Source organism: Astyanax mexicanus, chromosome 12 (assembly GCF_023375975.1).
Source record: "Astyanax mexicanus isolate ESR-SI-001 chromosome 12, AstMex3_surface, whole genome shotgun sequence".
Classification (NCBI taxonomy): domain Eukaryota; kingdom Metazoa; phylum Chordata; class Actinopteri; order Characiformes; family Acestrorhamphidae; genus Astyanax; species Astyanax mexicanus.
The window spans coordinates 34,372,074-34,390,926 of record NC_064419.1 but is presented as its reverse complement, the minus strand read 5'-3'; the positions used below and the strand labels follow the sequence as shown (position 1 = coordinate 34,390,926).

The 18,853-nt window shown below is 38.9% G+C and overlaps 1 protein-coding gene across 11 annotated transcripts in view; it reads right to left on the bottom strand.

The window, feature by feature from the left end:
* LOC103030651 (citron Rho-interacting kinase) overlaps positions 1–18,853 on the bottom strand; it is an 84,795-nt gene that overhangs the window by 27,755 nt on the left and 38,187 nt on the right. For all 11 annotated transcript variants that reach the window (XM_022670426.2, XM_022670428.2, XM_022670429.2 and 8 more), the window contains 12 exons: positions 18,265–18,435; positions 17,742–17,795; positions 17,250–17,303; positions 14,127–14,267; positions 12,588–12,713; positions 11,806–11,901; positions 10,266–10,382; positions 10,021–10,130; positions 8,633–8,807; positions 8,029–8,226; positions 6,601–6,654; positions 844–1,041 (listed from right to left, as the gene is read on the bottom strand). In XM_022670426.2, the coding sequence (XP_022526147.2) occupies positions 844–1,041; positions 6,601–6,654; positions 8,029–8,226; positions 8,633–8,807; positions 10,021–10,130; positions 10,266–10,382; positions 11,806–11,901; positions 12,588–12,713; positions 14,127–14,267; positions 17,250–17,303; positions 17,742–17,795; positions 18,265–18,435 (1,494 nt within the window). The remainder of the gene's footprint in view (positions 1–843; positions 1,042–6,600; positions 6,655–8,028; positions 8,227–8,632; positions 8,808–10,020; positions 10,131–10,265; positions 10,383–11,805; positions 11,902–12,587; positions 12,714–14,126; positions 14,268–17,249; positions 17,304–17,741; positions 17,796–18,264; positions 18,436–18,853) is intronic.

The following is an 18,853-nucleotide window of genomic DNA, read 5'->3' as shown; positions in this document are numbered from 1 at the left end:
CTGTTATTGCCCCTCATATTACTGATATGTGACTGACTATCGCATGTGTTGCTCAACTGCGAAAGCAGGATTAAAGAGGCCACCACCTGCATGTCATGTCTAGTGAACAATAATCTCTCACCAAGAGGTATACTATTTTATAGGGCAGCGGGGGAAGCACAACATTTGTGTCCAAATAAAGCAACACAACATTAATGTACCTATCACTGGATGTGATTACTGGCAGAGTCTGCTATAGGGCTTCCCATAGTGTGGGCCAAGGGAGGCCAGGTGTGGGTTTCTGCAGGTTTCTGCAGGTATGCATACATTTACATTTACATTTTTTAACACCTCTCAAAAACAAAATTAAGACCAATTTTACAATAACAAAATGGCCATTTTTATGCCATTATTATGTACATAATACTACATACAATTTATAGCTTGTGATTTCCATATTTACAAAAAAAAATCAAACAAACATAAACAGACAGCTTTGCACACAAAAAAGGAACTGTTAGTTTATTGAAAGTCCAATTCCTGCAGTTCCCCAACGTATACAGTAGCGCCACGGCATGCTAAAAGCAAGTATTAAATGTATCTGAAAGCAGCAGCCCTCAGAGCCATAAATAATGCTGTTGGTTCCACTAAGTACAGTCTGACGTTATATCAGTAATTTTGGAACTGTAAAGTGCAATGCACAAAAATAACAAAATGTTTTTCAGAAGATAGATTTAAGACTTTTTAAGGCCTTTTTTTTTTTAGATATTTGAGACTTTTTTTATTTGCCCACCAGAAAGTTACTTTATCCCCCCTAAGGCCAAAGAAACAATTCATTTAATTATTTTTGATTATCTTTCTTGCCTGTTTCTGGTTGTTGAGGTGCATCTCTCGGTCAGCCACTTCCCTGCGAAGGCGGTCCACCTCCTGGCTGAGCTGTAGCCTCTCCTCGTTCTCGTCAGTGGCCTCATCTAACTGCTTGGACAGGTAGAAGTTTTGCCTGTTGAGCTCAGCATTCTCCTGCGTTAGTGTAGTCAACTGCTCCTCCAGGTCTGTGATCACCTGGATAAAGAGCAGATTTACCTGTTTAGAATAGAACTGAACACACTGAGCTACAAAAAAAAAAACTAAAAATCAAACCTGCTGGTACAGCTGTTGATACAGTACAGATGACTGAAAAATAGATAAGTAAAAGTACTGGTAATGAACCTATTGGGAGTAGTGGTCTAAGGATCTAAATTCAGTTTCTGGCAAAAAGAAAATCCCAGGCAGAACGCCAAGGCTAGCCCTGTTTTATAACTCAGAACTCCATCTTTTCTCAAATTCTGCCAAGCTTATGAAAAAGCAACAAGTTATCGATTTTCCTTCTATAAATAAGCAAAGAACATCCAAGAAGTTAGCAGGTATGTGGGAGGATTATGAGGTCTTAAAGAAATCTCTACTCATATTAGCATATCTTTCCTTCACAAGTCTTCATATTAGCAGGGATGGTGTTAATGAGATGTTAATGTTCAGTGACTGGCTTAATCGCGCTACAGCTTTCATTGTTTTGTTTTTTCGTTCTGCACTGCTGGAAACATATTTTTTTCCCAGCCAAGAAAACTTGCAACTGATGTACTGACAGCCCTGATGCTCAGTCAACACGAAGAGCTGAAATTTGCATAAGATTGCAGTGCTGGTCAAGTGAGTCGGCGCTAGCAGAGGACAGCAGAAGCGCCAAAATGATCCAAGCGTAGGAGGCGTCAGCACATTATTATTATTGCTGTTAAAGGCACAGAAACACATGTGCGCTGACCCACTTTAGCTGCCTGCCGCTCACTGTTTAGTGTTTTGATTCTGCAAAGACCAATACTAAGCTGTTTCTCTGCCTTATATGTAATTTGATTTTGTTGGGAGTGAATAAAAATAAACAAAATATAAACAATAAAATGTACTAAAAAGGAAGAATTTATGTATACACTATGTCAAAATGCTTGTGGACACTCGTTCTTAATTAACCTATTCAGGTACTTTAAGTTGCACCCATTGCTGAGAAAGATGTGCAAATGCACACACAAACACTGAGCTTATCTAAACATATCTAGTCCCTGCAGAAATACGTTTTACCAATAGAATAGGACTCTTCTTCACATAAACATGTACCTGTTGTCGCCATGATTAATACCAGTGTCACATTTTCAGGTTTCCCTCCTGCCTCCATCGTATCCTCTCAGTACATTTCACATAACTCTGCTTTCTTAGGTTTCTCGCAATCTAGAACTGTTCCCATGCTCACTGTCCCCTAAATACTGATTTGACACGTGCTTTATTTACTCTTTTTTAAAATAAGCCTTCTGGTTCACCATGTAACCTTGCAAAGTATTGCCAACCTTTTCTGTTATGTCTCTCTGATTTTTGCTTGTTCTGTTATTTTTCCCTGTGGTTCAGTTTGTGTGGTTGTTTAGATTGGTCTGGTTATCAGACTTTGGCTCATGACTCTGCTTTGCCCATGTTTGTTTTGGTTGCCTTGGTATAGTTGGTCCAGTTACGCTATTAAACCTACCCTTAATAATTTTATCTGCAAGTGTCTGATTAATTTTTTCTGAACGTCACAGCAGAGCGTAAGAGGGTAAGAGGGGTACAAAGCCCCCCCAGCAGCATTGAGCTGTGGAGAACTAGAGGAATGATCTCTTGAATGATAATGCACCATCCATTAGTTATAGGATCTACAGCTCTGAAAAAAAATGAGACTACATAAAATGATGAGTTTCTTTGTTTTTACCAAATTTAAAAACCTCTGGAATATAATCAAGAGGACGCTGAATGATCACAGCCATCAAACCAAGCTAAACTGCTTGAATGTTTGCACCAGGAGTGGTATAAAGTTATCCAAAAGCAGTGTGTAAAACTGGTGGAGGAGAACATGACAAGATGCATTTAAAAAATGAGATTAAAAAACAGGGTTTTACCACCAAGTATTGATTTCTGACCTCTTAAAACTTTATCAATATGAAGTTGTTTTCTTTACATTATTTGAAGTCTGACCATCTTTTTTTTTTAAATAAATTACAATATTTTTATTTGGAATTTGGGAGAAATATTGTCTGTACATTCTAGAATAGAACAACGATGTTCATATACCTATAAATAGCAAAATCAGAGAAACTGATTCAGAAACTGAAGTAGTCTTAATTTTCTCCAGAGCTGTACATAAAGGGAAGGAATACATCAATCTAAATATCTCAATTTTTTTTTTTTTCACAATACTGTATCGATTTTTAAAAAACGTAATCTATCAATATATCTATCCATCCATCCATAAAAGGTACTACCTTAAAGAATTCAGATCAAATTTGTAGTGACTGTTACAATATGCAACTCAATAAAACTGAAGTTATAAAGTTTTGGAAGTTTTGGAAGTTTTGGAAGCGTGCAGCAGAAATGGTCTGTTTAGCTATTTGAGCTAGTTTCCTTTCAAATGGTAATCCAAAATCTACAGGACAGATTGTGTACTGTTCCTTTGCGGTGCACGCTCAGGAGTTCCTGCTGACTGAGGAGTCAGAGTTGACTGTTGTGTTGAATAAGACCCCTTGTGCTCTCCAGTTTGTTCTCCATAAGCTCCTTTAATCCTCTCTCCAAGGACTCAGCACTCCGTCAACACTGAGAAAGAGGCAAAAAACATTTCACTGAAAATCAGGAGCTCATTAGTTCTCTCTCTTTGAGGAATGGATATAGAGTATGCAGAAAAAAAGCCTCTCTGATATAACTCTAAGGCTCCCTGGCCTCCTTCTACGCACATACAGTGACATGCCAAAAGTCATGGGAAAGAAATAGTCAGGGCTCGAAAATGTCTCTAACAACAGTAGTTATTATAGCTTTTATATATTATTGTATTTTCCTGACATTTGCTGTGCTCCTACTGCCAGCAAACAATTTTTTTTACATTTATTTTCTTGCATATTTTCTTGATGTTATAAACTGTATATCACAGTGATATATCAGCTTAGGAACAGTAATTTTATGTACGGTAATACTATGAAAAACGTTCATACTTTTTTCTTTCACAGGATACTTTTTATTTCATGCTTTTTAAAACTCCGGTTCCTAGAACACTTTTTGACTTTATGTTCTGTCCATTTCTTCTCCGATGTGAAAACGCAGAGGCCTAGCTTAAGTAACGCATACTCTTCAATTTCTTTGCATTTAAAAGTTATTTATTTTTTATTCACAGCCGCGGTGACGTGGTGCCGCGGTGATCCTATACAACTGCATTCCATGAAATTAATGAATGAATGAATTAATTTATTAAGATTGTGGTCAAAAAGTGTTTTACCAAGCTAACGTTTCCAGCCACCTCCAACAAACTACCCCACGTTGTAAACCCTTTGCCCTTATGACGAGATCACAGGTGCACCACCACAAAAAAACTTAATTAAACAATACAAATACATAATTTAATATCACAAAAAAATCATTTTAATTCAAAACAAAAAAAATCTGTGTCAGTTACTTTGCCACAAATTCTAGAATAAAACTAATTAAAAAAATATTAACAACAATTGGCATCCAAAAGCTGTTAACAACAGATAATGTATCCATTCACTTTCCTAAGTTTTTAGTGGGAAAATTCCATAACATTTATAGAGGAAAACTTTTTTTTTTATCCCACAGAAGCTTGTGTTGACCTTTGGGAAATATATGTGGGGTTTCCTGCACTGAACATGGATGTTATTACTGCTTTATATGTCTATTTGCATGTCTAGTTCTTGCCAATCATCACTGTTTACAATCATTACCACCCTCTGCACTGTCCACCATGGGTGCTATGGCCTTTTATGACGTATTGCCATATGAAGTACACACTCCTATTAATTCACACCTCCTTGTTATAAGCATTCTAGAGCATAGAGTTTTCAACCTCACTTATTTACAGTATATAGATACACCTCACCTTATGTTATAAAGGTGTGGGTGTTCCCTAGCTATCCCACCATAGACATCATGATCAATTCACACACTGCTACCCCATGACTTTCACTTTCTCTGTCAGTATACTGGCATTGCTCAGTGTGCTGATATGCAAACATGACTAATTATAAGAGGCATTACACATTTCATCACAATGCTAAAATATGCTTATCTAATTGCTTGACAAAAAGAAGCTCCTGTGTCAATCTTCTTAAAACCGAAAGAACAATCTGTATCTCCAGTTATCCATGTCAGCCTAAGCCTGACAAAAAAAAAAACCTGGCAAAGGCAAATAAGAAATTTAAAGAGTGCAGCTAACTAACTCCAGCTAAAAGCAGCTCTGGTTGAGTTGTCAGAGAATATAACGATGGCTTATCTAGAGCCGCTCTGGTGAAGGCGCTCAAACAGCTTGCGAGTGGGAGGACAGTAAAAGTAGGGCAAGTGAATAAGGAGAAAAAGAGAGAGAGAGATGCCTATGTATTAGATAACAATGAAGTAATGCAAAATAAAGGCATTTTTGTCATTTATCCCAGCGACAACAAGGCAATGATACGGACTACATTGACTAAAGAAGGGAGTGGAATTCAACCAATGAAAAATACACTATAATCAGTAGTATATAAAAGATTGTTGAGTCTTTAATGTCTTTACTGTTCATAGAAGGAAATGTGTTAGTAAGGTAATTCCAGAGAATCCAGTTCCACTGCTCCAAAGCTTAATACTATGATGGCAATATAGTAGGTTCATGTTTATCTGCTTCATGTAAATGACTCAATGTTTTGAGGAAATGGTAAAATGTCTCACTTTCAACATATGATAAGTGTTCTGTGTTCTATTGAAAATAAAATATGGGTTTTTAAAATAAAAAAATATATATATTTTACACAGATACTGCATCTCCACTGCTCCAAAGCTTAATACTATGTGGAGCTCTTTACCCCTTTCTACCCCAAGCCTGGAGTTACGCATGGTAAGGCATAATAGATTTCGGTACCATTTTAAAATAAGACTACCTTTATAAAGGGTTTATAGATGGTTTACAATTAGTTTATTATTGGTTAGTAATTAGGTTGTAAATGCCTTAAAAATCACTAATAATCAGTTATAACATACGTAGTTGTTTGCCAAATAGTGAACCCATAGCCATCTATATTGTTGGCCTTCCTACGTATGTGTTATAACTGATTATTAATGAATTTAAGGCATTTACTACCTAATTAGTAACCATTAATAAACTCATTGAAAACCATTTATAAACCCTTTATAAAGGTGGTCTTATTTTAAAGTGGTACCGAGAATTCTATTCTATTGGCAGTATTCAGTCTACACAGACTAGACAAGCTGTGTGTCTGCAGTGTCCACAATAGTTGCAAATTAAAGTTAGCTAAAAGCATCTTTTCAGAAGTGGTGTCCACAAACTTTTGGACATTTGCATGAACAGTTTAAGTATTTATTTAAACACTGACTGAAAACTGGTCCCAGCAGGTTTATTTAAGAGACAGGAGTCTATTCAGAATAATCATGTAACCCTGACTCACAATACAAAAACTGCAGGTATAGGATTAACCTATTAATGTATGTAATATATAGGCGCAGCACTTCAGCTGGAAAAAGTGAATCATCAAGCGTTTGCTGCTGTTTTCATGTGGTTAAATATAGAATTCAATAGCATACCGCACAGCTGTCCCTCAGGGCATCAAACTTTCGCTGGATTTCGTCCCGGTGGGCCTTGAAAAACAAAAAAGCAAAGTTGTTACATTCAGCAAGAGTGAACAGCACTCTTCTCCAGAGTGGTTCCTAATGATCTGGAACAAGGGCACATTTCAGCAGTGCAGAGAGCAAATGTCAATGACAACTCAAGAGCAGCAATCGAGATGCTCCTGGCTGAAAGTACACAGTCACAGAGAAGATGAGACGGCCAGGATGAGAATGTTCAGGACAGCACTTCGGTTCACCTCAGGCTCGGGAAATTGCTGGGAAATGAATGTTGAAAAGTGTCTATAATTAACCCTGGTCACCGTAATTTATGTTCTTGGTCATTTATTAATAAAGTACTACATATATTACAACCCCAACTCCAAAAATGTTGGGACGCTGTGTAGAAATGGCCCTGTCACAATTTATTTTTTATGTTTTCACGAAATGAAAAATGTCTAACTTTCAACAGCTAAAATGTGTTCTATGTCCTATTGCAAATAAAATATGGCTTAATGAGATTTACAAATAATTGCATTTGTTTTTATTTACACTTATTCACATGTCACACAGCATCCCAAATTTATAATTGTCATTTATTTATTTATTTAAATGCTTTCAGAGGGTATTAAACCTGATTTGTAATAAATGCAACTATTATTTTATTTAATAATAACTTATACAGTATGAATTAAAATCCAGACAAAATGTGTTTGGTTTATTTACTGTTTTTAGATGCTTTTTTTTCAATACAATAATACAGTATTATACATCAGAACAGGGAAAGGCAGCAAACGCTGACAGGAAGCAGTGAAAATGGGAATATAAGCTTCCTAGCCTCATTTATAGGTCACAAAATACACTTGAATATGCCAAATTTCTTTTCTTTTTTTTTTAGACTTGGTGTAAAAATGTATTTAAAAAATATTCCAAATTTTGCACTTGACAATAAAGGGCCTTGAGAGCTCTTAATTTAGAACACTTTATCATGTTATCATGTTTTTTTTTTACTGTTGGTGTGTGCGATGGTGTGTGAAATAAAAAAAGTGCATAATAATTTATTAAATTACACAGATTTGATAAAATCTTATTGTATATTATTGTGGACGGTGGGTCTTGATCTATATACAGTCTTGAGTCTTGTTTTACACAGCATTTCAGACAATCTTATGTATAACTTTTCTATCACTGGAACATAATTGGGGTCTGAAAGGGTTAATTGTAGCAGTTTTTTTTAAATCTCTAGAAATATGAAACTCTAGAGTATTAATTATTGTATCTTCACACAATTGCATATTAATGGTCACTTAACTTTTGAAAGCTAATATCAGTCAGTGGTGTACGTAAGCAGGTCTCTTGTTTGTTCTTGATGTCCATCTGTCCCTCTCAGTGTTGTGTATAACTCACTCGGAGGACAGTAATCTCCTCCTCAGCCTCTGCGGTGGTCTCCTCCAGCTCGGTCTTGGCCTGCTGCAGCTGGCTCTCCAGTGCATGGCGCGCTGCCTGAAGGCTACTGATCTGCGACTCCCTCTCCTGTAGTGACAGCGTCAGCTCCGACACCTGCCGCTTTATCTCCAGCTTCTGCTCCTCGTGCTCCAGACCAATCTGAGGGGCAGAAGAGATTTCCACCATTTATTGAGATTAGTCAGCTGCTGCAATTTCCTACAGCATTGCATCTTTAGATCACATGCTGATTTGCAATCTCTCCCTTATAACAGTCATTTTGTGGAAAGGCAGCTCTTCAGTGGCCTGAATTAAGTGCCTGTTGCCGCGGATGTGTTTACGAAACATCTCTTTGAATTATGGATGAATTTCTAATGAAAACAGCTGTAGTGATAGAAGACCCTTAAAGTAGACGGAGCGCGCTCAAAGGCCTGAACTGCTGGCACCATTAGTTTCTTGGCTCTTTCAATTTTTCTCCTTGTGTGCCAATTTAACTTCTATTTGGCAGAGAAATCACCATACTGACTTCATGTATTATGCTCATCTCTGGTGCACTGGACTTTCTCACCTCTCTGAGTCTGGCCTCCAGCTCTAGCACACGACTCTTATTGGCTTGTTCTTGCTGACTCATCTTCTCCAGGTGCTCCTCTAGCTTGGCGTTCTGGGCCTCTAGTTTGCCAGCCTGAGACTCCAGGTAGAACTTCTGCTGCCTCAGTTCAGATATCATTTCCTCTTGGGCTTTCCTGCAGGTTGGGGATCAAAAAGGCACAAAAAAAGTAAATTGAAACAGTTTTTGATGCTAAAATAGGTTAACACACTGTTTATTCTAAGTACGATGATAAAGAGTAACTGACAACTGAGAAAAAAACACTTTCACTAAGGTCAAAACCTCATACAATGAAATGACAAAAGTCATGGAATAGCAGTATCAATGTGTGAAGTGTTACTTCAGGGGGATGCCTGAGAATGGCCAGTTGTGAGGTGTTATCTTGTAAGTGAGACTAAACACTGGAAAGAGTGCTCATGGCAAGGCTATGTGAATTATCAGAGGTAAAAAAAAAGGCCTGATAGTGGGAAATTTAACATTCTGTGATCCACAGTGTCACATACTTTAGCCCCCACAGTGGACACTGCATTGGTTGGTAATGATCGTGTGTAAACAGACAAGCAACAATGGCAGAAATCACATGCATGTTCAATGCAAGAAGCCCACTAAGCCTATCCTGCAGGTCAGTGCCGTATTCTTTTACTTAAAAAAAAAAAGTAAAAGAAAAAGTTAGGGGGCATGATACTATTCTCAATACATTTGGCATGTCTTGTGGATTGGTATTTTAACAATGCAGCGCTTCTAAACTTCTTAGCAGAGAAATCTTACCTGCTTGTTTACCCTGTGAAGGTGCGCGAGCAGGTAATTTACAGGAACAGCAATGATATTTTATTCTGTATTCTGTTTATTGTTGATTTAAAAAGTAGTTTGTGCTGCAGCATGTGCATGTGTGTGTAATGAGCAGAGGTGTACCTGCGCTGAGCGTGCGTTGCCAAGATAGCAATAAACATCTGACTGTTAACTGTTGTCAGGGTTTAAATCAGTCAGTGGTGCACCTGGGTTTTTCCATTGTCAAGATAGCAATACTCTAGAAATTAACCTGAACACTCTCTGCACAGGGTGTAAAATACGACCCTGTATATCAAGGGAAAAGATACTAGTTTGTCTCCCATGACTTTTGGCATGTCAGCGTAAGTCGATATTGTAATTTAAACATGTAAGGTTTATCTTGTTGAATATGTATCTGTTCTACATGAAAATTACTGTGTGATAAATCAAAATAAATTCAGTAACTGTGAGGATGTGAGGATGAATGAAAATGGTGAGAACTGATGAATCAGTGGCAAGGATGTAAGCCCTCAGATATCACAGAGCAGCAGCACATGGTATGTGTCTTCCTGTGAACTCACATGTTCTTCTGAGTGTAGATACTGCTATTGGCTGCCAGCTTGTTCGCCTCAGAGAGCTCAGCGATCCTCTGCTCCAAGCTGGTCATCTTTGATTCCATAGCATTGATTGTCTGTATCAAAAAGCAAATGCAGTGATACGATTAATTCAGGTAAATCTACAGGTTTGCACTGTGTTATAATCCATATTCCAGTATCCAATAAAATGCAAGCAGCTGTATGTGTATGTTTAGGCTATGGTCTTTTACCGCCGTCTGTTCACTGATTAGTTTTCCTTTCTCTCGAGATTCTTCCTCATACATTTTCTGCTTAGATTCCAGGGCGTCTTTGTTAGCCATATCTGCTTTCATCTGGTTCTCCAGAACCTGGTAAACATGTAATATTGCAGTTATTACTCAACTTAATGTACATAAGACAGTTTTATGCTTTATGCTTTTTGTCACACTGATTACTGATTAACACAATGAACATCTTTTGCACCTGCACACCAGTTTATCCACCCTTATTCACTATGCCCACTTTCAAGATGTTGTTTTTTACTACTGCTGTGAACATGTGATCATAAAATAGCTGTTAAAGCATATAAGAGCATATGCTGACTAAGCTTAAAGCTTCCAATTTACTGGAAATTCATAACAGAGCCATTTCCCTGAGTAAGGATGCTCTGTGGTCCATTTATCCTCCGTGAAATGGTAAGAAAAGACAGATTGGAACGTTTTAGTTGAAGTTTTTAGATGGATAAAGTGACTTTAGCTATTGCCATTCTTTGGAAGGTGGTGGAGAAAAGTTATATGGTGCCCAGAAACAACTGTTGTCCAAGTCCCTCTTATTCCTAAAATTAACTTTATTATAATCCTCTTAATCATTTAGCATGTTTATTATCACAATTTACAGTACCAGTCAAAAGTTCGGACACACTTTATCAATGTTTTTTTCCTTCACTGTAAATAAATAGTGAAGTCATCCCGACTATCAATGAATGCATAAGGAATCATGTAGTAACTTAAAAGTGTTAAACAACCCAAAATACTCTGTGAAGCAGCATTCAGGTGGATCTTATCTGGGGTGCTGTTAACTTGCAGTCTCTAAGGCTAGTAACTCTGACAAATTATCCTGTGCAACAGAGGTAATTCTTGGTCTTCTTTTCTTGGGATAGTCCTGATGAGAGCCAGTTTCATCATAATGTTTTTGAAGGTCTGTGCAATTTTACATGAAGATACTTTCAAAGTCATTGACATTTTTTTTGGATTGACTGACCTTCATTTCTTAAACTCATTTTTACTTTACTTAGTTGAGAACATTACTTATAGATATTACTTATCATATTACAAATAGAGGTATTTATTGTATGCTAACTCTACCTCTACTGACTTTGATGCTCTCAAACACATTAAGAGGTCAATAAATTCAAGTAATCAACTCTTGATAAGTTCAGCACAGCTGTTAACTAAAAGCCATTCCAGGTGAGTAGCTTATAAAGCTGACTGAGAAAATGCAGAGATGTGCAAAGCTGTCATCTAAGCAAGAAGTGCCTGCTCTGAATCTAAAATATAAAACATATTTTGGTTTATTGAACACTCTTTTGTTTAGCGATACTAAATAATTCCTTTGACTGGTATTGTATGTCAACAGGTAGGCAGTTGTATCAGAGGTTCTAACACATAGTAAACAAAGAACCCCCCCTTGCAAAATACAATGCAAGATGCCCCCTTTTCTATTCATTCATTGATATGAAATGCTTATTGAAAAATATTTATATTGAGTTGTGAGGGATACTGAGGGTACAACCTTGATCTTATCCTCATACAGAATTTCATTCTGCTCCAGATGAGTCTCCATGCGCTGCGCTGTGGCTTGACTGTCACGTAAGCTCTCCTCCAGTTCCTGTGAAAAGCAGAAAAAAGCAGGAAAAGAGCCATTTTCATTCATTCAAGGTTCAGCAGAACATGAGCTACATCCCTCCACTCTTAAAGCACACATTAAAACACTGAATAGTTACTACATGTTAAAGGAAATCACCCTTTACCCATCCCTGATGTTGGGGCATCATTAGTCTTAATAAGTGGGGTGGGCAATTGGCCTTGTAAATTAGGGAGAAAATGGGATAGAAAATTGAAAAAAAAAAGAAAAATAAACGTGTACTGGGAACACATTATCGAAGGCATTACCTCCCACAAGTTAAAAGCACCATGATTGTGACTAGTCATCATGACCAGTGGCTTATGGCTAGAATTGTACAGAAGTACTCTGGTCAAACCTATTCTGATCTTGAATGAACACACTGAAACTTCTACATCTATCATGTCTCATAGCAGCACACATAGAAACATTATCTATCATGAATCAATGTATCACGTGATCCTGGCCAGAGTGAGAGATGATCCATGCTCACAATCTGCCACTTTTGGAACTAAGACAGGCACACAGGGGATGCTGCAAGCGTCAGGGGAGATAGTGAGGCCACTGCTCAGTCAGGCAGATGAGACAAAGAGTGTGTCTGTGTGTGTGTCTGTGTGTGTGTGTGTGTGTGTGTGTGTATGTGAGTCAATGATTGTCCTGCTGTCCTTTACCATGATCTTATCTGCCATCTGTTGGATCTGCTGTGATTTGGTCTGGATGTCTTCCTTCAGTTTGGTCTCCCTGCGCTCCACGATCTCTAGCCTTTTCACCTGGTTCTCCAGGGTCTTCCTGCCATCCTGCTTCGTCATACATAAACCAAGAATGAATTGTGCTGTGTAATGTATATACTGTAAATTAACACTGCAAGTGTTACAATACATCAAGGGCCCTATCTTACACCCTGTGCAAGGCGTGTCACGATGCTCATACCTATGTTACACTCGTGAACAGTCTATTTTTACACCTTATGCTTGCATTGTTTAAATAGGGAATGAACTTACAAATATATCTACGCTGGTAAGCGTGGTAGTCTGGAAGTGAGATGTGTTCCAGTAAATTTCTGGCAATGTCACTAACTAAATGCAGCTTGAATGAACAAGTCAGTGTCCTCTGCTGAGAAGTGCAGAAGCAGTGTACAGTTTAAATAGCAATACGCCAAAGTGGGAATAGCAAGTGACATGCTGATTGGTTTATTTCAACAAACCCTTGAATATTGAGAGAATTAGTACATGCCTTTTTGCCTATTTCAAGCCATACAAAGTGTACCTATAAGCGAGCCATCAACCGGCGCACTGCTCATCAATCGATCTCTAAAACAGGGTCCTAAGAGTGTTGATTTAACATTGACAAATGTACTATGAGGCCATTCTATAGTATTTAATTTATCCAAAATATAGACTAAGGGTGCTTTCACACCTGTCTCGTTTGGTCCAGACTTTCGGACTTTTCAGTTTGGCCCGAACCAAAGCAGCAGGTGTGAAAGGGGCCGCGAACCACGATCTGGACCAAAAGACCAGATTTTGGTCCGACCAAGAGAGGTGGTCTCAGTCCGGATCTTCTGAACCATGGTCCGGTTCGCCTGCAGTGTGAAAGCGCTTTTCTAGATGGTTCGAACTTTCGTACCAAGTACAGGAAGCTGAGCAGGCGTTCCTCAACAACGGCAGCAGAAGAAGAAAAATAACCGGAAAAGCAGGAAAAATGAGCCGTGGATACAGTTGCTTCAGGACAAGCACGTTCGTTTGGTGAATTTGAACTAACCTAGAGTACTCTGCCTGAAGTTGCTGCTGCTGGTATAAAAAACACAATAGCAGCACTACTATGGAGACGAAATGAACCTGTTCATTTATTTTATCCTTATCCTGAAAAGGCTTCCCGCCGAATGAACCACCCACTGAATTGTCAACACGCCAACGTCAGACGCATGTCCTTCTAAAACCAATCAGCGTCAAGTTAAGGAAAATGCATCAATACATAAGTGATGATGAAAGGATGTAGGAGTATCACACAAATGTCTTTGGTGCGCTCCCTAAACTGCAGTGTGGAAACAAAAATAAGCGGACCAAATATATACAATATAGCAAACACATGAACCTCGGTTCGGACCACGGTCCGGACTTTCAAGTGTTAAAGCACCCTAAGAGACTAAGCCAACTTCCTGACCAAACAGACAAAGACTACTTTCTCACTTCATCAGATGAACATTGTCTGACCTCGGTCTCACGCAGACGTCTACGCAGACTGTCGGTGGAGTCCTCTCTCGTCTGCAGACGCTCCAGATCTCGCTCAAGGCGCTCTTTAGCCAGGCGAACATTCTGCAGCAGCTCTGTGGCCTCTGTGCTCGCCTTCACTGCCTGAGAGATATCATGTCAACGTATAGGTTACAGATGTACAGTTTACAGTATTTAATAGAAGGTAAAGTACACTAAAGTATACTTAATATATTAATGAAGTGAATGAATTATAATATCAAACACATATAGCAAAATGTAAACTGTCAGAAGGAAAGGAACTGGATATTTAATAAATGATGGAAAAAAACAATGTTTTGTAGAGTGTCTTGACTGCCTTAGGCAGATTTCTCATATTCTCATACATTTTTGTGTAATAAATTGCTTCCCACACATTCTTCAGTGCTGCCTACAGCCTCCCCAATGTGTAAACCTCTACGTATTCCCAACACAGTCCCTTAGGCTCTTGTCTCTGTTAAACTATAGTGATTGTTTTGGAAATTATATTATATTAACTTAATTACCCCTCACTAGCACTGTAAGAAGCTTATTACTCTATATTTGTATTTACTGTTGATGTGTAGCTACACTCATTGAAAAACAAAAAACACACCAAGAAAGAATTGAAATTGAATGAAACTTTATATGTATCAGTGCAATGATGATATATGCAAGTGATTACAGTCTTATAATGAAAGGACTCTAATCTGAATAGAAGATGAGATTCGATTGGGCATTAAGGTATACAGGTTCTGCGTGGCATCCTGCGACAAATTTGCCCGCAGATGTTGCAGCTGGTAGGTTGTCGATCTGGCAAACATGCACGCCAAGAACGTGTTGCAATCCGGCGAAGGCAATTCTGGCAAACCCTTGCTGTGTGTGGGCGAACACACAGCAAGAAAAATGACAGATGGAAGCTTTGCCATGAAATGCTATTGGTGTCCCTCGTATAACTACTAGGGGTAACTGACTTTCATATGCAAGGGCAGTAGGGCTGTCCCTAACGATTATTTTTTAAACGATTATTCTAACGATTATTTTTTCGATTAGTCGACTAATCTATTTATTGAGAAACATATTTAAATAATTATTATTTTACGTTTTAAAGCAAACGATAAATTACTATATTTATATATAATAACAACAACAACAACACAAGCCTACTAAACCAAACCCCACACTTATAATCACTTACATGTACAACACGTTGTTTAGATCTATAACGCTAAAAATGGATAAGCTCCCATACATCACAACCGTGTGTTGCACTGTTTTCTGTGACCGCTAGATTTTGTGACCACTGGCAAGTAGTTCTCAGCAGACCGTGAGCACTGGCCGATTCGAAACGTGTTCGTTTCTAATGTTTACCCCGACTGGCCAAAACGGTTAAGTTTAGGGCTGAGGGTAAGGTGTAGGTATAGAAAGCTTCCGTTTTGCCAATGAACGCTCATAACCGTGAGCACTGGTCACAAAATTCCGACGGTGACAGAAAACGGTGTAACACCGCAGCGCCGACGGCGCTAGCTAAAATAACTTAAGGCAGCTAGCTTAGCTAAACACCTGAACTTATGAATAATGCTACTGTTTCTGGAAACTGCGAAATGCCATGCACAAATATAAACCAAAAATTTATAATTTCTGCCTGTGGCAGGTTTAAAACCTTTGGTAGACAGTCTTAAGTCTTTTTAAAGACACCCGCGGAGACCCTGATGTAAACGGTAACTTACTGTGTGACCCTGTTGACATAGTGCTCCTGGATGTTTGCGCTTCAAGTGCTCCTTTTGCACATATGGCAGAGGACCACATTGTTGCCCTTTTGCGTGAAATGCTCCCAAACTTTAGATGCCCGCTGGCGTTTTTTTGTAGCTGGAGATTGCTCTCCGGAGTCCATGCTCTCTAGAGCTTAGATTCTCTGGTCCGAACCCGACATGACCCGAGGCCCGACCGGAAATCCGACCCGGGCTCCAGAAAATAGTCCGAGATGTAGGCGTCTGTTTTTTAATTATATTTTTATAAAAAAAAAAAAACGAAAATAACGAAAACTGAAAGTGAAACTAAACTAATTTATTTATAAGCGCTGTTTTCACTACCGCAGTTCTACAGCGGGGGTGTTGTGCCGATTCTGTCCGCGAAGCGGGAGTCAGATTCAGCAGAGAGTCGGATTCGGCACAAGCGCGGCGGCACCTCGCGGTCCGCGGTGTCAGTTGTAAGCTCTCGCGCTAGCCGCAAAATACGACAGAAAACACTGAGGGAGCTGCAGAATTATGAATGGGACTAGAATAGGAGCACGAGGAGATCAAAGAGAACCTTCACCTGTGAGTAGCTCTCACCAGAAAACGCAAATCTCTCTCTCTCTCTGTGTCTCTCTCTCTCTCTCTCTCGCACGTGAACGCGTTTGACCTGCAGCACTGTGTTTAGCTGTTCTTAAAAATCATTTTAATTAAATAATAGTTCTATGCCTCTATGTTACAGTGTAATTTAACATAATTCTGATCATATTTCGCTCATTCAAACAGCCCGAAAACAGCCAGTCGGAATTTTTGGGACCGATCTAACCTCTAATGCTCTCCCCAGGCGCCGCCATGTTTACGACGCGCCGACGCACGTTATGCAAATCGATGTATTTTCGTAATCGATGACGTCGATTATGTCGACGCGTCGCCCCAGCCCTAAAGGGCAGACCATCACACCAGCAGTTGGGGCAGTGTTTTGAACAACCATGGTAGGATTAAAGCACTTTCCACAAGACCCTTCATACTCGAATCTGACCCTCGTTGGATCTCAAATAAAACTTGAATTTGTCGCTAAAGACAATATGGATACAGACCACAGACGCACATCTGTCACAAAGATGTACACTGCCTAAAAGTAGCCTCTGAGAGACGTTTTATAGGACAGCTGGGAACAAAATTATACACCCTTGTGGCAAGACCCAGGGTCTAATCAGACCTCACCTGTAATCATTTACATATTTGCCTGAGACAAAACTGTGCTTTAAGTTTGCAGCAATATGGGTGTGTTATTTTTTTGTCGATGAGTGCATACAGTAAATTTATACATATGTGTGGTACAGCTCGTATTTTTTAGCACAAGAAATTTCCATACCTTGGAAAGCTTGTCCTGAAGCTCATCAATCTTTGTTTGCTGCTCTTCATTGGTCTGTACACAAAGAGAATTTATTAATACGTGTTATACTGTTTAAAGCTATGGTTCCTAAAGTGGGGTATAGGGACCTCCAGGGAGTCTTCAGTGTCCGGGCTATTATGTATAGCCTAGGATTCTGCTATTTGTTTTCTAGGAAATGTGCCATAGGAAACAAAGGATACTTGTAATTGGTTGCCGTGGTGTTGCTAAGCAGATCTTATAGTCTTATAGATATTGGTGCTATGGGTTTGCCAGGTGGTTGCCATGGAGCCCCCGGTGGTGGCTAGTTTTTTTTTCAGGTTGCAATCACTACCAAATCTGATGTTTGAGAAACCCTGGTTAAGGTAACACATTCTCATAAACAGCTATGATAATAAATTGTGATTATAAAGAAAATCATGTATAACTGGGTTAATAAAAATAAAAGGTGTTTTAAAAAATCCTTCAAAATACCTTCTGTAGTTTGGTAAGGAGTTCCTCCATCTCAACCTTGCCTTGCTCTTTGGCCTGTAAAAATTGAGACAGTTCAAAAGATCAATCATACAGATAACTTTTGTTAAGGGCAGTGGCTTGTTGGAACCCACTAGTAGAAAAGGCCAGGTGATGCAAATGTCAATGATTCTTTAAACCTTGTCCCAACTATAAGCAGCCATGGGATCCTCTTAGCAGCTGTCTAACACTTAAAACTTTAAAATAACTGATTCCCACAAAGCAGGACATGCCTGTTTTTTAGGTAGCCATTTTCTTTAGGTTGTAATATTAAAAAAAACAAATGGCAGTTACAAGGAATGGTTGAGGTCCTGAGTGAGGTCAGGTCAAGATCTAGAAAATGTTGGGAGAGAATTGCTAGAAAGCCAAATCATAACCCCATCTAACTGCAAAAGAGTTTCAGGATGATTTTTGTAATCCCTAGAATGATGGTACACTTTTCTATTATACGACACTTGCAGAAAATGTCTTGAATTTTATTGCTAACCTTTTGGATCTTCTGTTGGTAATCTGCTGCCTTCCTCTTCAAGTCCTCGCTGGTCTGGCGTGACTCCTTCAGCTCAGACTCGTACAGATCACTACGGCGGCGAGCAGCAGAGAGGTTCTCCTCCAGTTGGCGAATGGACACCCGCATCTCCTCCAGCTGGGCATGGTATTCCTGCAGGCCAACAGACAATTCCAGTTTCACCAGGCTGGACAGACTTTCATAAAACCTGGTAGCTTATATCCCACCAGTTAGAAATGAAGGTAAGAGGTTAATGTAGGCAGCAAGTAATGGAAGCAAATCTCTTACCAATTAGTACTGAAGCTATGAGACTAATGAAACTAGTTAGCTCAGCTAATAAATCTTACAAGCTTATAGCCACCAATAACGACTGGAGCTATGTATATACATGTAAATGAATGCCTTTACACTAGCAGTTAGTACTGGACCTAAGCTACAAAACTGTTGTAGCTAACAAATAATAAAAACTTATATCACACCAATTAATACTGGAGCTTATTAAATAATAAAAGCTTTTACCCCACTAATAAGCACTGGTACAATAAGGCTAATTTAGTTTAGAAGCCTAACC